General features: G+C 50.3%; 1 protein-coding gene across 6 annotated transcripts in view; it reads left to right on the top strand.

The window, feature by feature from the left end:
- Window positions 1-20586, top strand: part of ARMH3 (armadillo like helical domain containing 3) — a 187588-nt gene that overhangs the window by 135629 nt on the left and 31373 nt on the right. For 5 of the 6 annotated variants that reach the window (XM_078853891.1, XM_078853892.1, XM_078853894.1 and 2 more), the window contains one exon: window positions 14316-14394. The exons of the other annotated variant lie outside the window; for it this stretch is intronic. In XM_078853891.1, coding sequence (XP_078710017.1) covers window positions 14316-14394 — 79 coding nt within the window. The remainder of the gene's footprint in view (window positions 1-14315; window positions 14395-20586) is intronic. 6 annotated transcript variants of the gene reach the window in all.

Genomic DNA, 20586 nt, shown 5'->3' with positions numbered 1-20586 from the left:
AGCACAACTTTGCCCAACTGTGGACAACTCTGGCCACTTGCTGGGAGCCTGCGGCCACACTTAGCTCCTCTATTGAATGACTTGCTGAAAGTTATCAGCCACCCTCACTCTTTAATGCAGAGATGCTGCCTCTGAGGATCCTGTCACTTGGTTCAGTTGACTAGTACCGGTGGTGGTAACCAGGGAGATGGGGACTGCTCTTTGGGCCATCCCTAAAGTAGGAGAATTGGATTGATTTGCGATGGGGACTGTATGGCCAGCTTCGCTGTGTGCACCTGGGTCGAGTGATGTAAAACCTTGTACAATAGCAAGCGAGTTTATTGTTATAAATGGAACTGGTCGGAAAACCTTCGATAGCCACTTTCTGTTGGAAAATGCGGTTCTGTAAAAAATGGAAACACTTAGGAAAATCCTATCTGGTTTGCTGAAATTTTGTTTTGGAGAAAAAATGGAGGGTAAAAGTTTGGACGTTGTTAAGATATCGCATTTCGACACTGTCAGAATAAAACACTTTGTTTCTTTTCTTTGGAAATAACTTTTTGTTTAGAAATGTTTCATTTTCATTTTTATAATATAATACAATATAAACATTTTTCTTTTGTCAAAACAAAATGTTTTGATCGCTCTGAAATGGAAATCGTTTCAGAAATTTCCTCTGTGGAGAATTTCAAAAATTGGGGATTTTGATAAGAAACAAAACTAGATTTGAAATCTGAAAACTCTTTGCAAAATGGAATTTGTCCTCCCCCTGTTCTGATTTTAAATCCTGTCCCTGGAGAGCATCCCGAATTTATATGAGCCAAATTTTGATCTGCCCCACAGGAAGTGTTCGATTCATTTTTTTTTCCCAAGAGGGTTACATAATTTTCCTTTTTTCAGTTTCATAGAGATGTTGCTCAGCCTTGGCTCAGTCAAACTGATGCATGTCACTGGTCATTAGCATCAAATACCCCGGTCCATGTCGCTGCTTATGTGCTGATCAGCTAGCATGTGTTGGCTGTTAAAGACAGCAATTCCTTCCCATGATACTGGCGGCATCTTGGAAAATCTGACCTAGTATTTAAAATAATAATAATCAGTTCTCTAATGACTCAGACTGATTTTACCCCTGGGGGGCGGCTGTTGTTCATGAGGGCATGGTGTTGCCATCCCAAAGTCCAGTGACCTGTTTGTCCATTCCAAAGCACAGGAGAGAAGATGGCTAATACAATTTTTGAAAGCATGTGGAAAATTTTGGCATAGGAAAATGAAGCCCATATGAGGGGAGAGTGCATTTTTAGCAGCCAAGCTGGGGGCAGTGTGATTGTTCTATGCTGCATTTACAGCAGTCCCGTTGCAAGCTAGACTAATATTTTCAGAGCAAGATCTTTGCATTGCTTTATTACCTAGTGTAGCAGTTCAGAACCAGTGCTGCATTGTCTAGGAAAGCGTGTCGCTGTCCATATATATAATACACGCGCACTCTTAAATAATGTCAGTGTGTGCACAGATTGCCAACAGCGGCTTGGAAATCCCAGTTTGTATTTTCCAAGTACAGGGAGAATTATGGCATGGCTCATACCACTGGGTAGCAACTGTGGGCAATTTTTGGCTTTAGTAGCGACCTGAGCACATGAAGTCTTTTTTGTGACATCCCCATTTCGTTCCACTCACCCCACAAACCTACCTCTTCTAGTGAGCCGCTCCCCCTGGTGGGTGTGCAATAACAGCATTGTTTAAAGTATTCTCCTGTGTTGGGCAGACGTCAGTGATGCTGGTTCACGAACAAGAAAATAAGCAAAGTGCCGTGTTAATTCCAGGTCCCTCAGAACCATGGGGGAAATCAATTTACAGGCCAAATTAAAGGGCAAAAGTGGGTCTGAAAGGAACATTTCAACTTTCTCCGGTGGGTGCTGAAAAGGATAGAGAAGAAACAAACACCTTAAAACAAGCTGGCACTGTAGTTTTGTTAATGCAAGTTTAATATTAAAATGACAGTTAATTTTGGGCCAAATCCCAGAATTTCCATCAGATGAGGGTCTGGCCTCTATTTTTAGCATTTGTTAATTATCAAACATGGAGGAAACATTTTGCCTGGCCTTTTTGCCATCAGTTTTGCTTGTGCTTTTCCTGAATGTCCATTTTATTGGCGAAAGCTAAAACGTTCAAAGAGGCCTCGGTTTTTGGATGTCCGGCGTCAGATGCTATGGGCCCAAGTTCAGGGTGCTAAGCGCCTGCAATTTCTATTGGCTGCAGCTGGAGTTGTTGGGTGTTCAACATTTCCATAAATCGGGCCCAGACTTTCCGGTTGGGCACCCCAAAATGGGACTCGTAACACTAGACTCTCCTCACTGAAGTATGTAGCCATCTGTAGCAGCTTGGAGCTTTACAAAGTTATATAATTGCAACTCGTGATCCGTTTCATGCTGTTGACCCAGAAGATCTGACTTTCCTCTCTGGGCATTGCAGCTCCGTGGTAATTCCGGTTGTATACGTAACACGAATGCATCTCGTCAGGGACATTTTACTGTTGTGAGAGGTCAAAAGCAACCCTCCTGCTCTGCATTCCTACGGAGAAGTCTGGGCCTTGTTGTTGTGTACCAGTCTTCGCTGCCACTATCATTATGTTGTGTGTAACGATGCTTAGGAACCATCTGTAATGTCTGCTTTATTTTGTTACATTTTTTATGGACATTTTGTTATTCTAAAACCAGCAGACCGGTAGAATAAGGTCATAGAGGGCTTATTTTCCAGGAGGCAATTTTGTGTTGCTGCATGTCAGTATCATAGGAATTTTAACACTGGGCCCTTTCTCCAGTGACTTGCATGGCAGAAAAAGTCAGCAAATAACTTTGAATCGTCTCTAAACCTCGCCCCTTTCCATCCCAGGTGGAAGATGTGCTCCTTTAGCCGTGCCTTCAGTAAGAACCGCAAGCAGCACAGCAGATGGAAAGTAAATACAGATATAAATGAAGAAACAGAACACAAACCGTCACCCCTTTCCCCCTTTGGCTAGAGAGCGCAGCCGCATGAGACATGCTAGTCATGTTGCATAGGGCACTGCGGGAAGGCGCTCTAACACCATGAGGATGAGGGCCAGTCGAGAACCTAAAGAGACGGGAATTGTTTCCAGTCCCGGATGCAGCACATAAAAGATTCCTCCCAACACGTGCCAGCTTTTGTCTCTGTCTCGCCCAGTCCAGCTGAACATCTTAGTCAATGTCTGGTAGGAATTGGAGCAGAGCTATGGAGGGGCAAGGTACCCAAAGATCATTCAAGACAGTGCCATGGCACTGAGTGCCCTAGGAAAACACAGAGCAGGTAAGGGAGATGTGGGCGTGGGGCAGAGAGAGGGGATCTTTCTGTGAAGTCAATTTGGCAAAGGGGTGTAAATGGCAGAAAGAAGGGCTGAGGGGGCGCAGGGAATGCCCATGCAGTGAGCTAGGGTAAACCCTTCCAAGTCCTCCACCCCGAGAGCGGAAGAGAGGTGTGTTCATGGTGAGATGGAGATCGGAGCGCTTGCAGATCCTCAGGCTTTCAGACTAGATGGAGCTGCTCAGAGAGGGAAGAGAATGAGGGCTAGTTCTGTGACTTTCCCTAGCAAAGCATCTCTGTGGAAGATCCGCCCCCCCTTCTCCCCCTTAGAAATGACCTGCAAGTTTGCACTGATCAGACACGCTTTGTTTATGCCCCAGGTTTGGCATTTGATCCCACATCCCGTGCCCCAGGTCGTGGCCTTTGAGCAGCAGAAGTATCGTCCAAACAGATGCCATTAAACATTCTCTGAGCATTGGCAGGCGAATTTCCATTTGCGCTCGTCGGATGAGAAACCACTGCCAGGCTTGCTTCATCTTGTCTCTGCAGAGACTGGCACTGTAAATAACAGGTTTCAGTCTGTGTAGTAGCAGGTAGCATCTGGGAGGTTAAGATGGGTTTGAGATTTACACGGCTGCTTGACACAGCCGTAACCGGCACCATGGTTGTAATTATTAACTTGGTTAAATATCATTGTGGGGCTACGTTTTTCTTCCCTCCTACGGCGGGTTTGACTGTGGCTGATTCTTGCTCAGCCAGTGGGTGAGCCCTACCCTTTCTTATTCACGAGTCCTTCAATGCTTTAGCCATTTATGGCTTGTTCATGTTTTTCTGACCATTCATCCACCCAGTCCTGAAAAGGACAGCGGCTTCTCAGCACCTTCTCCTGGGTCCAGTCACGGGTGCAGTTTGGAGGGGCCAGCGCTCCATGGCAGCCAGTCTCACTGCTGGAGGCAGTGGAAGAAATCTCCTTTCTAAGACCTAAAGAGAGGGGCTTTTCTCTCCCTGGCACCGTCTGTAGGGATGCAGCTCGGGACTCCATGCAACACCTGGGGGCTGAACTCTGACTGAAAAGCATAGTAAGAGTCATCTGCATTCACTTTAAATGACATGGAGTTTATGGCAAATGTTCGGTTGCTTAATTAGCCCAACAGCCTCTTTGATTGCCTCTCCCAGGGAGCTTTACATGGTCCTGGTGGGATGGAGTATAATCTTCTTAAATTTCCCTCGTTGCTTGGTGTGTTTGGAAGCCGGTGCCTGCGAGCCATATGGTATTCAGCAGTAAAAGAATCCTCCAACTAGCTAGGCATTCTGTTTTTCTTAAAGGTAAATGTCCTGTACTAAAATGACTAATTAGGCTACTAATGGGCATAACAAGTAATTAAAATGTTTCAGCTTTCACAGGCATGCCAGGTTTTGCAATGTTTTGAGTCTCGAGAGTTGGAAACTAAACCTGTCATGTGAATTGTGAGGCAGCTGGTGGATGATGATCCCATTTCAGTGGTCACTGTGAATAAATCAATATTTGTCCTCAAGTTATTAACTGTTGTCAGCAGAGAGGGAGATGGTGGCATTCAATACCTCTGTGTGGTATTTGCTGGCAAACACGGACTTTCTATGGGCGGTCACTGTATGTCACTGGACTAGTGGAATATCCCTGCCCTGTCATTTGCTCCTTCCCTACTGGTTGCCTCAGGAACCAAAGGGTTCAGAAAATAGCCTTTACCAAAAGATTACACACCGTGATTTCACTCAGTGTTTCGGCACATTTCACTGCTGTAAAATACATGACGGTTGGTGCTGGGGGGATCCTGCTGTTTACACCAAAGGGAACAAAATTGGCTGGGTGCAAGGTGCTTAAGATGCTGAGAGAATCCAGGCCTGTCTGGTAAATACCCTGTATTTTTGCCTGCTGGCACATTTGTAAAAATTTTGTCCAGCCAGTTGATAATACAAGCCAGTTACTGGAGAGGCCAGTGTGGGAACTACCCTGGGTAGGGGGTGGCTGGGGCCTGGGGTGAGAGGCTAGCTAGGATCTGGAAGGGACACCTTGGGGTGGGTTGGTTGCTATTACAGATGCAGGCCACATTGTGCTAGGTGCTTTGAACGTGCATAGTAACCAGAGAGTCCCTGCCTACAAGGAGCGTGCCCCTTGCATTTAGAGAAGCTGCTGGTTGGGGCTTAGAGGGGAAAGAGACGACATCAGGTATGTCCGCTGTGACCTGTACTTGTATCAAAGCACCCTGCACTCTGACCCTTCTAGCCCACCCCCAAAGGGCGTGTGTCATAAATATAACTTCTAACAAAGTGGTTGATGCGCTTTCCTGTGAAAGTTTCCCTGAATCAACTGGCTAAAATCATCCTTGAGATGTGGAAAATATTGTTAGTCTTTATACAGTTGATAGTATATTCAGAGGTGCACATGTCTTATTAATTCTGTTTTCTCCTAGAGCTCCAGGAAGAAATCACAGCCAATGTTTCACCCTATCTGTGATTTGGGGGGGTGTCATAAATATAAAGGGAAGGGTAACCACCTTTCTGTATACAGAACTATAAAATCCCTCCGGGCCAGAGGCAAAACCTTTTCACCTCTAAAGGGTTAAGAAGCTAGGATAACCTCGCTGGCACCTGACCAAAATGACCAATGAGGAGACAAGTTACTTTCAAAGCTGGAAGGGCAGGGGGAAACAAAGGCTCTGTCTGTCTGTGTGATGCTTTTGCCGGGACCAGGTCAGGAATGCTCTTCAGAACTCCTGTTAAGTTAGTAAGTAATCTAGCTAGAAATGCGTTAGATTTCCTTTTGTTAAATGGCTGGTAAAATAGGTTGTGCTGAATGGAATGTAGATTCCTGTTTTTGTGTCTTTTTGTAACTTCAGGTTTTGCCTAGAGGGATTCTCTATGTTTTGAATCTGATTACCCTGTGAAGTATTTACCATCCTGATTTTACAGAGATGATTCTTTTACCTTTTCTTTAATTGAAATTCTTCTTTTAAGATCCTGATTGCTTTTTCATTGTTCTTAAGATCCAAGGGTTTGGGTCTGTGTTCACCTATGCAAACTGGTGAGGATTTTTATCAAGCCTTCCCCAGGAAAGGGAGTGTAGGGCTTGGGGGGGATATTTTGGGGGAAGACGTCTCCAAGTGGGCTCTTTCCCGGTTCTTTGTTTAACACGCTTGGTGGTGGCAGCATAGGGTTCAAGGACAAGGCAAAGTTTGTACCTTGAGGAAGTTTTTAACCCAAGCTGGTAAGAATAAACTTAGGGGGTCTTTCATGCAGGTCCCCACATCTGTACCCTAGAGTTCAGAGTGGGAAGGAACCTTGATAACGTGTCATTCAGCAGTTTATGCAGGCTGGACCGGCTGAGCTTTGTGATTTGCTGTCCAACAGCCAGGGACCAGATGACAAGCTCTAGACTCTGAGAACGGCTTTTGGTGTATGGCATTGATCAGGCAGCACCCATCGTAGGAGCGTTGACCCTCCGAAGTATCGCATGGGTTTAATTATTGCTTTTGAGATGCAAGGTCTGGAGGGAGTGTTGCCTTTCCTTTCTTAAGAAAGGCTTTTAACATGGTGATCTCCTTTACATTACGTCACCGAGGCAGGATCTCGTCAGAACGACGAATCTCGGGTAGGAAAATGAAGTCAACGAGCAGTGCGTTGGCCAGGGGAGGGGGCATGTTAGCCCGATTAGTCTCCTATGCTAGGTTTGAAATTCTTCTTCCCATGCATTAATAATACTCATGATAACATTTGGCGTTTAAGAAGCCTCTGACAATGTTTTGACAATTTATGTTGCTTAATTTAGTAAAGCCATTCGCTAAGCCTAATTAATAATTCTACCACCCCAAAGGGAAGCTCACTGCACACGGAGAAGCAGAATCTGAGAGTCTAGGCCGTGGAGTGCACTTGGCTGAGCCGGGTGGCAAGGCTGCTGTGGCTAGAATCCCTCCCAGCTGCCATGCGCTGTCCAGGACACCTGGGTTAACTGCTGTGACTGGGCTGGAATAGTTCATCTTCTCTTCTCTGCGATCGGCTGTAGACAAGAAGCCTAGAGGAAATGGCTTAGGTGAAAGGGTTGGACTTTGGCATCTCCCTTGGCTTAAATCTCTGGCGATGAGCCACGTTAAAGAAAATTAGCTCATCCTTCGAACAAGGCTGGTGTAACCAGTTGTTTCATATCCCACAAGTGATGAGGTGGAAATGCGCATTGGAGAGAGCCGTGGATCAGGGTAGAAATCACTACCACTCTGGAACTCCCCGTCGTGGAAGGAGCTGGATCAAATGAGGAAAGCTGGAAACCAGACAAAAGCTCAACCCCTCCCCCCACCCCCCATGCTTACGCTTCTGTCCCCGTCTCATTAAATAAATAGGACGCGTGTCTCCACGTAACACACAGCCTGCCTTCACAATCAGTCAGTCTCAGTGTAATAGAACTGAACAGGTGTAGCGGGCTTATTTCTTCTACGAAATGCCAACAGTGCTGGGTCAGGTGTTTCCAGTGAGCTGAAATATGAGCTCTCTTTTGATTAAAATAGCCCTTTGTCTTGTCTTCTCCCCTGCCATTTATTTTTGTGGCTAGGAGATGCGCGCTCTCAAGTTGTGGGCTGGCTGGTTAATTGTGGGCTCATTAAAGCGAGGGAGCTGAAGAAATCCAACAGCCTGCTCCAAAGTAGCCGCCTTTGATTAAAGCAGAATCGGGAGGAGAAGATACTCTGCTGTTCCAGATGGTTTGCTTGTGTTTAATCTATGCCTGCTTTTTAGAAATGCCCTATAGGTATTTGTTTAAAAAACTAAACCTTCCTGCCAGGTGCGCTTTCCCTGCTGAATGACCCAGACCATTGCTGTAGGGACTTAGTAAATGGGCTTTTCCTGCCTTTTTATTTGCGTGCTGGGAGTGTGTAGAAACAGCCCGCAGGCGTGTGGTCCCTGCCCCCAGGAGCAGATCACAATCTAGTTGGGGCACGTTGGGGGCAGAAACGTTGCTTGGGTCATCATTAAAAGGACAGGCAGGGTGTGTGTTGAGCAGGGATTTGAAGGAGAGAGGGGAGGTGGTTTGGTCTGTGAGAATAGTGCAAGGTAGTTCCTGGTGTAAATGTTCACTATGGTGCTGTCTGTAGCCTAGCACGGAATAGATTACACTTGCATAAAGCTTCTCATCCATAAATCTCAAAAGCACTTTACCAAGGTGATTATCCTTATCCCCATTGTACAGCTGGAGAAACTGAGGCACGGGGGCATGAGTGACATGTCCAAGGTGAGATTGAATCAGTAGGAGAGCTGTGTACAGAATCCAGGTTTCCTGACTTCTGGTTCTGAGCCCCTAACCACTGGACCTTACACCCTCCCTTTCTATACAAAAACCGAGGTTATAATATCCATCATTATAAAAGAAAACAGACTGTATCTCATTCCTCAGCACTTCCCGCTCTGATCGGACACTGCTGGCATCCTGCATGCTGTCATGTCCCCCCACCTCTGAGATTGTCAGGAATTGATGAACAGGCATTCTGCAGCAAGACTGGCCTGTTATGCCAACAAAGGTCAAAGGGAAATGAGGATGATGATGAGCTACTTGGACTTGGGGGAGGGACCATCTTTTTGCTCTATGTTTGTACCACATCTGACTCGGTGCCCAGGGACCTGGTCCCCGGCGGGGACTCCTGGGGCGTGCGGCTATACAAATAGCAAATAGTGCTTGGTTGACGTTCTGGTTTTGATGCTAAGTGTCATGCGGTGCACAGCCTGCCCAGAGGTGCCGCCAGTGATGCCCGATGCACTAGACTCATGCCAACAGTCACAGAACTGTTGTGGGCGTGGATCACACCTGTGCAGTGTGAAGGGATCAACCCCAGCCTGTTGGAGGTGATGCTAGGAGCATTTCACAGTCTCTGAATGCTGAGTAGATTGGAACCCTGGCCAATCAGAGAGAGAGACAAGCTGGTGATGCTGCTTTGGTGTGTGAAACAGCTCTGGCAGCAGATTACCGCTCTGCCCAGCGCCTGGTATTTGACCTGCCTTGGTCTCGGAAGAACAGGGGCTTGATAAATGGACTGAACGGAGGCCAGTATTGCTGACTTGCACACAGACTTCCTGCCCCTTTCCATAGCCCCCTGCCAGCCCCTCGGAAATACTTAAATTTCTGAGCAGGGAGAGCGCCCGAGTCAGCGATCAGCAATGCAATTCCTGGCCACATTTCAGCATCGCTGCCCCTTTTGCTTGCCTCACTTTGCTCCATTTTGCACCCAGGTCCCCTGGTTGTTGCAGCCAGCATAGTGGTCAGGGAACCCAGCCAGCTCTCGCATGCCTTGATGACAGCATGCAATGAGTGTGACAAACCCTGCAATGGTATTTAGCCATTTACTCCTGCCAGGAGGCTGTGTGCAGCATTTCGCTATAGGTTTCTTCCTGTTGCAGCACCCATTGCCTCTGTCTGTGTTCTCCCCATGGGCCCAGGCCGGACACAGCGGAAAACACATTCTGCAGAGATGAGACACTGAGACGGGGAGAGATTTCCGCTAACTTTTTCGGAAGCGTCAAGTGATTCAGGAGGCTAAGTCCCACTGGCTTTCAATGAGACTTAGGTTCCTAAGTCACTTCTGAAAACCTCCCCCATCGGCCTCTGCTCTCAGTCAATAAGCTCTCCAGCACAGGGTGCTTAGATGGTATCCGTTTGCTGATCCTTCTCTCGGAAAGAAACATGAACTTGCCTGTCGGTTTCTGGGTGCTCGCGTGGTGCCCGAGTGCCTGTCTCTGCTTGAAATGCTGCACAAAGTAGGTATGAGAGCCAAGGCAGCTGTGATACTGGACTTGACTAGTCCGCGTGCGAGGGTTCTCCTAAGGAGGAGGAGATCACTGCAGCTTATTCTGAGCCCCTCTTCACCCCTCACTCCTCTGGGTGTTCAGAGGTGCATTCTCCCTCGCTGCATTCGGCCTTAACCCAAAGACACGGGCAGCAGGGATCCACTCTCGGATGGTTGGGCCCTCATTTCACCCTCTTCCCTCCTGCGAGCAGTGACAGCCTCTGCTCTTGCCAGCTGGAGACAGCGGCCACCGCACTGTAGATCAGAGAGGGCATGTGGTGCTGGCAGAGAAGAGGCATCTCCTCAGTCCCCAGGTTGCTCCAAAGTCTGCCTGATAAACAGCAACAACCCCCCGCCACCCTCCCCGGGTGCGTGCAGTGTGGGAATAGCTAAGCGTGCACAGCGTCAGAGGCTGGACTGGGGATCAAAACGATCCCTCTTGCAGTCAAAGCTTCGCAGTTTACTCACTGTTCAGATGTGCCGAGGAGCTCACGAGCTCCTCACGAATACTGGACGCAGCTCTCTCGCGCTCAGAGATCTTTTAGATAGCTCTGGGCACCTCAAAGTACTGGGTCCCGACTGATACCCCCGTGATCAGTGCTACCACCGGGTAAAATTATCCCAGCCCCCAAAGCAGGGAGCTGTGTGGGGGCAACTCAAACAAAGAGAGAGGAATTGTGGCTTTGTGCCCATAAGGGGAGCTTGTGCAGAGCTGCTCTTCTCCCGATGGAGCTTGGCTGCCGCAGCCTGAGGAGTATCTGCTTTGCCAAGTGAAATGCCAGCTAATAAGGAGTTGTACTGCAACTCTGAGCTGCATCCCGGTGCGAGCCGGGGCAGCTGACGGCCCCTAGTGTCATGTCTCTATGGCAGAAGGTTTGAGGGGTAAAACACAGAGAGGTTTCTGAGTTACCTCCCCTTGGATGGAGAAGGGAACTCTGTGCAGCAGGGCTTTCTGGGGGGCTTGCCGAGCCCTGGTATTGCTCTGCTGTGAGGATGGGGGCAAAGCCGGGACTGGGGGCCCCAGGCAGCCCAGCTCCCATGCGCTGCGCAGAGTATCAGCTGCAGCGTGGGTCTGTTCCCATGGAGCAGCTTGGGCTGGGCAGGGATCCTTCTCTCAGTGCCAAGGAGGAGCTGTGCTGTGTCCACGGGTGTCGTGGTGCTGGGGACCTAGCGAAAAGCCCGGAGAGGCAGGGCCAGGATTTCAGCTTGGGTTGTTTTCGCCCCTCTGTCCCGAGGAAGGCAGCAGAGCATGCTGGGAATGGTTTCCTCACGGAAGTGGGACAGCGCTGGGCTGTTAGTTAAAGAAATGAACCTGCTGAGCATGCCCACGCTCCCCAGCGTTTCCTCTGGCCCGTGGGGCGGGGGGGTGTTTTGTTTAAAGGCTTTTCAAACCGAAGCCAGTTCCCCAGGGCGAGCGGTGGCTGGGATAGCAGGTACCACTCCACGAGCTCAGAGCTAAGCAGGGATCCAGCAAGCGGCCCATTGTGAAGTGTTCACAGCAGTGGGTACAAATGGCTGCTCAGTCTGTTCCTTCACAAATGCTGGAGCCAGGTGTGTGCACCGAGTCCCACTGAGCTGCCAACCCTGGTGGGAGTTGTTGTGCGTCTTGTCTTCTGTTCCTGTAGTGTCGCCGTTAGGGGTGTAAACGTTACTCCAGCCTGGCATGAAACAGGCAGCTTGAACGCCACAGCTTTCAGGAGGCCTGGCTACCGGAGGGTGAGATTCTCACTCTCTGATGCTTGTCATGCAGGTGAAATGGGAAAAGATAGGGTCCTTCGCCACCAGCCTCTGGACTGCCTTCCTCCCTGCAGGGGCGCCCAGCTGCCTGGCAGGAGACCTCCCGCACTTGCATTATCCGGTGTCATCTGGTAGAGGAGTGGAAACCGTAGTGAGGGTGGTGGCAGGGTCTCTGTGTATCAGAGCTGTGGGCTTGGTCTTCACATCGATTGCCTCCCACGGGTGTTCTGGAGACCTCGCGCCAGTTAGCTGGCACAGGGTCACTGGGAACATGACGGGCATAAGGAGATGGCACAGTCAGGCCTGTTTTCTGGGTTCCCGCCTCTCTCGTTTATTTATCTGACATGTAAGCAGATAAAGATGCTCCCAGGCAGCCTCTCTCCTCACTACCTCTGCTTGGCACCTGGGTATCTCAGCAGTCCCTGAGCTTAGTCCCCACCTCTTAGGAGGTGAGAAAGCAGTTAAAAGCCCTTCTGGGGCCTGTGGAGGGGAACGGGAGGCGGAGACCCCATTAGAACGTGCGGGTGGGAGACTGAGTGGATTTTCATGCTGATTTCACAGAAGATTAGGGTTGGAAGAGACCTCAGGGGGTCAGCTAGTCCAACCCCCTGCTCAAAGCAGGACCAAACCCAACTCCTGCAATTTGCATGAGACAGAAAGCCCTGACTACTGGCACAGCATAACGGGACTGGGCAAGCTTGCCCCAGGAACCTCTGTTCTAAGCCGCAGCATTCCTGAGCTCCGCTGGGGCACAGGGTGTTGCCCAAGTGTCTGTTGCCACTGGCACCATCCCGGCTGTCTCACGGCAGAGACTCGGTTGGTCTAGCGTTTGTCTCACCATTTGTCCTGCCAGCGGCTCCTTGGAGAGCCTGATGGGAGGTCAAGAGGAAATCTCCAGCCATGGCTTGCTGTGTTTAGCTTTAGATTGCATAGAGGATTCCCCAGCCCCTACCCTGATGAGGTTCAATAAGGATAAGTGCAGGGTCCTGCACTTAGGATGGAAGAATCCAATGCACCGCTACAGACTAGGGACCGAATGGCTCGGCAGCAGTTCTGCGGAAAAGGACCTAGGGGTGACTGTGGACGAGAAGCTGGATATGAGTCAGCAGTGTGCCCTTGTTGCCAAGAAGGCCAATGGCATTTTGGGATGTATAAGTAGGGGCATAGCGAGCAGATCGAGGGACGTGATCGTTCCCCTCTATTCGACATTGGTGAGGCCTCATCTGGAGTACTGTGTCCAGTTTTGGGCCCCACACTACAAGAAGGATGTGGATAAATTGGAGAGAGTCCAGCGAAGGGCAACAAAAATGATTAGGGGTCTAGAACACATGACTTATGAGGAGAGGCTGAGGGAGCTGGGATTGTTTAGCCTGCAGAAGAGAAGAATGAGGGGGGATTTGATAGCTGCTTTCAACTACCTGAAAGGGGGTTCCAAAGAGGATGGCTCTAGACTGTTCTCAATGGTAGCAGATGACAGAACGAGGAGTAATGGTCTCAAGTTGCCGTGGGGGAGGTTTAGATTGGATATTAGGAAAAACTTTTTCACTAAGAGGGTGGTGAAACACTGGAATGCGTTACCTAGGAGGTGGTAGAATCTCCTTCCTTAGAGGTTTTTAAGGTCAGGCTTGACAAAGCCCTGGCTGGGATGATTTAACTGGGAATTGGTTGGACTAATTTAATTGGGAGGGGGTTGGACTAGATGACCTTCTGGGGTCCCTTCCAACCCTGATATTCTATGATATTCTATACCCCTGCTGCGAGCCTGGGGTTGGGACCTTCTGCTGGTGAAGTGAATGAGACGAGAGGGACCAGCCTCGCAGCTGCTCTGCTGGGCTCTGACACGGGTTAATGTCATTGCCTCCCAGGGGAGGGCCCAGTCAGACCGAAGGTCTTGGGATGGGAGGGAGTGCAAGGTTGTGGCTGGAATGGCCAGTGCGCAGAGGGAGGTGAGAGTGGAGGTGGGGATCCTCGCAGACAAGCAGGTAGAAGCAGCAGTGCAGATAACGGAGACGAGTGGGACAAGATGTCCTGCGATCCCAGGCTTGGACAGTGCCTCACTGGCTGGGGAGAGGGATCCCGCCGAGCAGGGCGTGGGTGTGATCCCCACCTTCGTTTTCTGCCCAGTAGGTGCAGAGTGAATTGCAGCGCGCCCTGGGGTGGTGATGACTCCCTGCCAGGCAGCTGGGCGCGCAGCCCCGTGCACTCCATGCTGAACACTTGGGTCCAAGCACCCACGCTTAGGGCAGGCTCTGTGTTTGCTGTTTCCCAGTGAGTGTTTGACAGAATCCCCGGGCGGCTGGCAGCACGGCAATTCTGCTAGCTTTGCTGCTTGGCAGAGGAGGCTGAGCAGTGGGGGGTGGGGGTAGGCATGTGAGGGGAGAGGGCCTTTCGAAGACACCCTCCGGCCATGCACTGGCTCAGATTGTCAGGGAGAACTGCCTCCCCCAGAATCTATTCCTAACAGCCTTCCTCCTTCTCTTTCAGAGCCATCATCAATCACTTCAACCCAAAGATCGAGTCTTACGCTGCAGTGAATCACATATCCCAGCTCTCGGAGGAGCAGGTAAGCTGCACACCTGACGGCCCTTGTTCCTTGCTGCAGCATGGCGCTGAGTGATTCCTGCAAGCACATTGCCCTGAGCGGTGTCAGCTGGAGAGTTAACGTCCAGGCTTCCCCCTCTCTGCTCGAGTGGTGGTAGCAGCCCGGCACCACGCTGCACCCAGGGAAGGGGCCAGGCTGGCCTTGCCAGGACTGCCTGCGGGTCATGCAGCCTGGTCCGTGCGGAAAGGAGAGCAGGTGGGGTCATGCTGGCAGGTGCGCTGAGTGGCTCTCGGTAGCTCTGGTATGTGGAAATGCGCCCTGGGATCTTGGCAATGGCTCCACCTCCTAATTAGAGAAACGCTGAATGCAGCGTAATTTGAGCCGCTCTTGGGCTCTTTAGAACATACGCTGCAGTGGGTAGAGATTTTCCAGGGTAATTTGATTCACAATGCCCTGAACAGCTATTCTGCAGTAGGTTTTTAAACAGGAAGGTTTTCGTAGGGAGGGCTGATTGTTAGGGGCTTTCCCCCTGTAATTTAGTCTGATTTCTCCTCCTCCTGTCCAGCCTGAATTGCATACGTGTGGAAATGGGGCTGCCCGAGGGCAGGGCGATGCTTACCGCCTCAGGAAGGAAGGGAACGGGTGGCCTATTTTCTGAGAGAAAATATTCAGGCTCTTTTGAAGCACTGCTAGGAGAAGGAGCAGTGAGGGACGAGGCACTTGCCAGGTGGCGGTGCACTGGTATCCGGCGCTGGGCCTGTCAGAGCAGAGACCTGGGTCATGCTGGACTGCCATGGGACCTACTGACCCCCTCTTCACTTGCGACTCCCTCAGGATATGAACCCACGTCTTCGTCCGTAAAAGGCCCTGACCCCTAGCCCCGTACTTCACATCCTCCCTCTCTCTCTCCTCCTGGGATGCTTTGCCCTGGGGCCTGAGGCTCACCCCCTCTCTGCTGTCCTTTAGTATATGTCATCATAATGGGCAGCACCCAAAGGCCCCCAGTGGGTGTTTGTACAGTTCACTCTCTCCTTGCTCGCATTAATCTACAGCTTCTGCAGCATCTAATTCACTCGACTCGATTTCCACGCGTTGCTCTGCCACTGAGAGCCCCGTGCTCAGAGGCGTGTTCTGTGATGTTTCATGCTCTGTCTCCCCATTCACTGACTGTACATCGTCTGATCCAAAAAAAAAAAAGGGGGGGGGGCTTGGATGGGGGAGGCGTCTGCGCTGTGCTTGGGTTTGTCTGTGAGTCTGAAAAAGGAAGGGCGCTTTTCGCTGTTAGCAGCAGATCAGGAAGGTCACGCTGAATTCTTTCTTCTTCATACGCTGTGCTTTAAATAAAACCTCTAGCAGCAGTCAGCTAATGAAATCAGTTCTGATGCGTCGGGAAGTTTGAGGGAGATGATTAGGAAGCAGAAAGATGGTGTAAGTTCTTTTGATCAAAGTTTAGCTTTCCCCTAAAGCAGTGAAAGCATCAAGAAAAAGCAAAACAATTCCAAGCCTTGGTGAACTACACGGGAGGTGGAAACATCACCATGGTGAGAGGCCCTGAACACTGAGGAGCGCGGTTCATGGCCTCTACTGTGCAATTTACTGCACCAGATGCTTGCGTAAAAGCCAGAATGTCAAACTCATTTGGGGAAGAGGGGCAAATTCCACTCTTAATTGGAGTCCATGAGCTGGGGTATATATCTAGGACTACACACATCCTTCAATCTGCAGCTGTCTCCCATGGCAGGTGGGGGCTGGGCAGACATCAAGGGTAGAATCTGACTTGTATGTAGTAACTGAACTCCCAGTAATCATTGGGTGGTTGTTCTGTACTTTGTGCACTCAACATCATTCAGTAGGGAAGTTGGCTCGTTGTTGGATCTGCTGTAATTTCTGCCTTTAGTTTCTCTTCTTTCTCTGCATTTCTCTCTCCCCCTCCTTTATTTCCTGCTGCAGCTCCAAATTGTCACCCCCTTCTGCATCCAGTCTGCTCAAACGATCCGCCAGGAAATGTTTAATGCTGACATTTAAAGCACAATCATTAAAGTTTAGAGTCAACGCGCACAGGTTAATTTGGGGACTGGGTCGCTCCAGCTCTGAGCTCTCGTTCCAGGCTGTGTCTTGTAGACTCGCAGGGTAGCTCTGCAGAGGTTCGGCTCAGTTCACACTTCAACGTTGGCTTTCACAACCATGAGGGCTAGAAATGTTTTCTGAAACAAAAGCTTGGATTCTACAGCATGCGAGTGTCTGTCTCCGCTCCTATGTTCTGGCACCTGTGTACCTCCCACAGTCCAAGGGGGCCTGGGCTTGCCACGACTCTTACGCCACTGCACTGTTGTGTTCCTTCCAGTTCTCCTGATCTCCCCAGCTTGGGGGCTTCTCCTGGGGCCCGAGAGAGATTCCCCGCCCCTTTGCCTGTCCTGGAGGAGTTTTATTTCTTATATTTGCTTCGTTAATGTCCTTAAAAGTATCTAAGTAATGGGCTGAAATAGGTTTTGCTGTGTCTTGTTCTTTCCTTAAGTCTAGTGAAGGCTTTATGAGCTTGTTAATCACTAATGTCCATTTGTTACCATGTTCAGGCTGCCGTTTCAGTGCTCTCTCTCCTGGTTTGCTGATCAGCGTTAATGGGAACACTGATGCGTTGGGGGCAGCAGACTCGGTGCATCTTATTTGATTTGCAAAAGCCACCAACTTTGTACTCAACAGAAGCCATCAGACCAGCACTGGGCCTGATGGCTGAGAAGCCCCAGCAAGGAGGAGATGACCCAGTTACAGCCGGGCAGAACAACTGCACAGTTTGGTCTGACCCGAGCTGTGGAGAGTGTCACACTGCTGGCCTGTCTCTCTGAAATACCAGGCGTATATCAGCAGCGCTCTGGCTGGTCCTGGTGTCTCACTAGCACTGTTCCTAGAGCTGCTCAAGTGAGGGGAGAGGGATACCTAAGTACTGAACTCTCCTTGGAGCCGAAATGTCCACTGATCCCTCCCAGGACAGGTGTGTCTCGTAGCAATCTGCTGGAGAATCCGCACAGGAAACCGCAAGTTCAGATCTCAGTCTCCTGGCACCCATTCCTGCTATAATCATCACAGCAGGGTTTTTAAACTGTGTCCTACAGAGATGGCAGAAGTGCAGACAGACACTCAGAGCTGACAGGTACTTGTGGTCCTAAGCAGCTGTATCATTTTGTGAGAGACCGCGCCCCTTCCCAGCACAGCAGAGATGTCAGGGAACGCAGGTCTGGAGCACAAGGCCTGTTATACGCGTATCCGGTTGAGCAGGGCAGCCTGCTGGGAACCCCTGGGCGGGGTGCGTCAGCCTGGCCATTGCAGGGAAAGAGGGCTCGCAGCCAGAACAGCCTGTCACTGAAGAGCGGAACTACTGTATCAGCTTTGAAGGTATGGCAAATGAGGGCACCGCTTGGCTTGTTCCACCGCATAACAAGTTTATAATTCAGCGAGCTGCAGTCCAGCTTCCACTTGGATCATCTCAGAAGGCCACTTTTCCTTTGTCTCAGATCACGCTCCAGCTGTTCTCTTACTTCCTTTCCTCCCCGCCCCCAGTTCTTGCATGTAATTGGCCCCCTGTTAGCCGTAGAACAGCTCAGGGAGCTACAACCACTGACTTAAACAGAAAGCCACAAGACCACGTGATCAGTTTGGGATGCCCTGAGCTGCGGTAACTGTGGGAGCCATCGTTGCAATGGTTTAGTCCATTTGCTTTGCTTCCCACGTGAGGGGGAAAAAACCCCAAGCCGTTATAATAAGCTGTGTCTCATCATAGCCACGCCTTGCACTTGAGCTAAGGGTCTGTTGGGCGTAAGTGTGTGTGTGATTGGCTGATGTTTTTAAAACATCCTGAGGATTAAACATGATCTGTCAGTGCTGAGTATCATCAGAATCTCATCATAACGTCCCATGTTAACACAGCACCTTGGGGAAGCTCCTTAAACGCGGTATGTGCAAGAACCAGATCGCTCCTGAAATGCAGCCACCTCTGGGGTAGAAGACAGCAGTCCAGTGGCATGCAATGCAGTGCACAACAGTGTGTGTGTGTGTGTGTGTGCGAAACTTTAGCTGAGGACACTGGGGCAAGACCCAGATCTTAGATCTGTAACGTCCATGTGGGATAGGCAGCAATGTTGGGTTTTATGGTGTCATTGTAAACACCCATGTGCCTTGCTTGAAAGGTGACTGATCATTGCAGTGTGAAGGGCTGAGCCATCCATGCTGAGATCTGAATCCATGGCTCCAGGGAGTCAGTGTAGTTCAGATGCTCCCCCTAACCCATCCTGATGGGCAGGGATGGATCTGGCTGATACGGTGGCTTGGCAGTTTGTTAAATTACCCCCCACCCCCACATTTTGTAGCTTACACTAGGAATGACATAGCTGATTAATGCCTTTGGACAGCTTTAAGGCACAGCTGACTGTATCTGGGCAGAATTCAGGCAAAAATGAGTGCAAGCCGGAGTCACGCTACAGAGCCATCACTTAGTGCTGTTTAGTGCCTTTCATTAGGCTAATGGATTGAATGCAATTAACGAAATGTCCCTGGAGCAGGGTGAAAGGAGCAGCTGAGCCACGCGGGAAGGACAAGGGAAGGGTCTGTTGTCAGAAGCGTCCATCGAAGGCTGGGGAGATCTGACCGCTCCCACCCCAGCTGTCCCAACATAAAATGGAAGACCCCCCCACAAGTCCCCCCGCTCCTGGAGGCTCCATACAGCCTGTCTGCTCAGCGGACCCTGCTGCAGCACGTAGTCAGCATGTAGTAGTGTCAGCTTGCTGGATGGTACCTCCCAGGAGGGTGCACCCCGTTCCCAGTGCAACCAGATGTCCCGATTTTGTAGGGACAGTCCTGATATTCGGGGCTTTTTTTTATATAGGCTCCTATTACCCCTCACCCCATCCCGATTTTTCACACTTGCTATCTGGTCACACTACCAGTGCCTGAGGGTCTGTAAGCTGCTCGAGCGCTTCACCCCATTCTCCATCCTAGCCTGCCGAACCGTAGGAAGGGCTGGGGGAGGGGAGACACCTTGCCGTTTGTCCTGGAGGTCCTGGAACCTTGCCGGGCACTAGTTGCGTTTGCCAGGGTTTTGAAGGCGTCGCTCTATGCAGAGTGCAATGTACCATCTCCCTCCAGATGGGGAAAGCCTGATAACCATGGCAACATTCACATCAAAAGGGAAGGCTGCAACCTTCTTGCCATGTGCCAGGGTCAGGAAGCACACAGCACCTGCTGCTGCCTGAGTGCCCAGGTGCCACGTGATCCAATGGGACATCCAGGGTTCACAGCTTGGAAACAGGCAGCCCCATCAATGGAGGGGGCTGATACAACTTCCATTGCTCCTTCCATTTGCTTTCCACAGCCCCCGTGTGTGCCTCAGTGTCCACTGAGCACTGGGTACATCATTCCACCCCCTGCAGGGCCAGACGAGATGGGGATATAAACCGGGGTTCAGCAGCATCCTGGGCAGCCCATCCCTCCTGGCTGACTCCCTTCCCCCCAACCCACCAGCCCTGAATCACACCCTGAACAAGAGGCTGATGAGACAGGACCCTGCAGAAACCTGCAGGAGAGCACTCGGGGCAATTGGCCAGGCCTTAAGAAGCTTTGTGTCGCTGGTGCCCTGTCCGTACGTGTGACGGGAACAGAGTCCGTTCCGATATCGCACTTTGAACAAGCTCAGCTCAGAAAATTTACGAGCAACAGTTCCCAGGTTCCTGAATTATTAAAATCTTTGTTTTCTATTTCAGACCTAGTTAGGAGCGGGAAGGGTATAGCATAGAGCAGGGGTTGGGCATCAGTGTTCCCGAATTCTCTTTCCAGTGGTTACTGAGTTGCTGTGTGATCTTGAACAGATCCATAAGAACGTAAGAGCAGCCATTCTGGGTCAGACCCAAGGTCCATCTAGCCCACTATCCTGTCTTCCGACAGTGGCTAATGCCAGATGCACTAGAGGGAATGAACAGAACAGGCAATCACCGAGTGATGGATCTCCCGTTGCCCAGTCCCAGCATCTGGCAGTCAGAGGTTTAGGGACACCCAGAGCATGGGGTTGCATCCCTGTTCATCCTGGATAATAGCCATTGACGGACCTGTCCTCTGTGAACTTATCTAGTTCTTTTTTTCACCTATTTATAGTTTTGGCCTTCACAACATCCCCTGGCAAGGAGTTCCACAGGTTGACTGTGCATTGTGTGAAGAAATACTTCCTTG

The sequence above is a fragment of the Lepidochelys kempii genome, chromosome 7 (genome assembly GCF_965140285.1).
Source record: "Lepidochelys kempii isolate rLepKem1 chromosome 7, rLepKem1.hap1, whole genome shotgun sequence".
NCBI classification, from domain to species: Eukaryota; Metazoa; Chordata; order Testudines; family Cheloniidae; genus Lepidochelys; species Lepidochelys kempii.
This window is presented reverse-complemented; position numbering and strand designations above follow the sequence as displayed.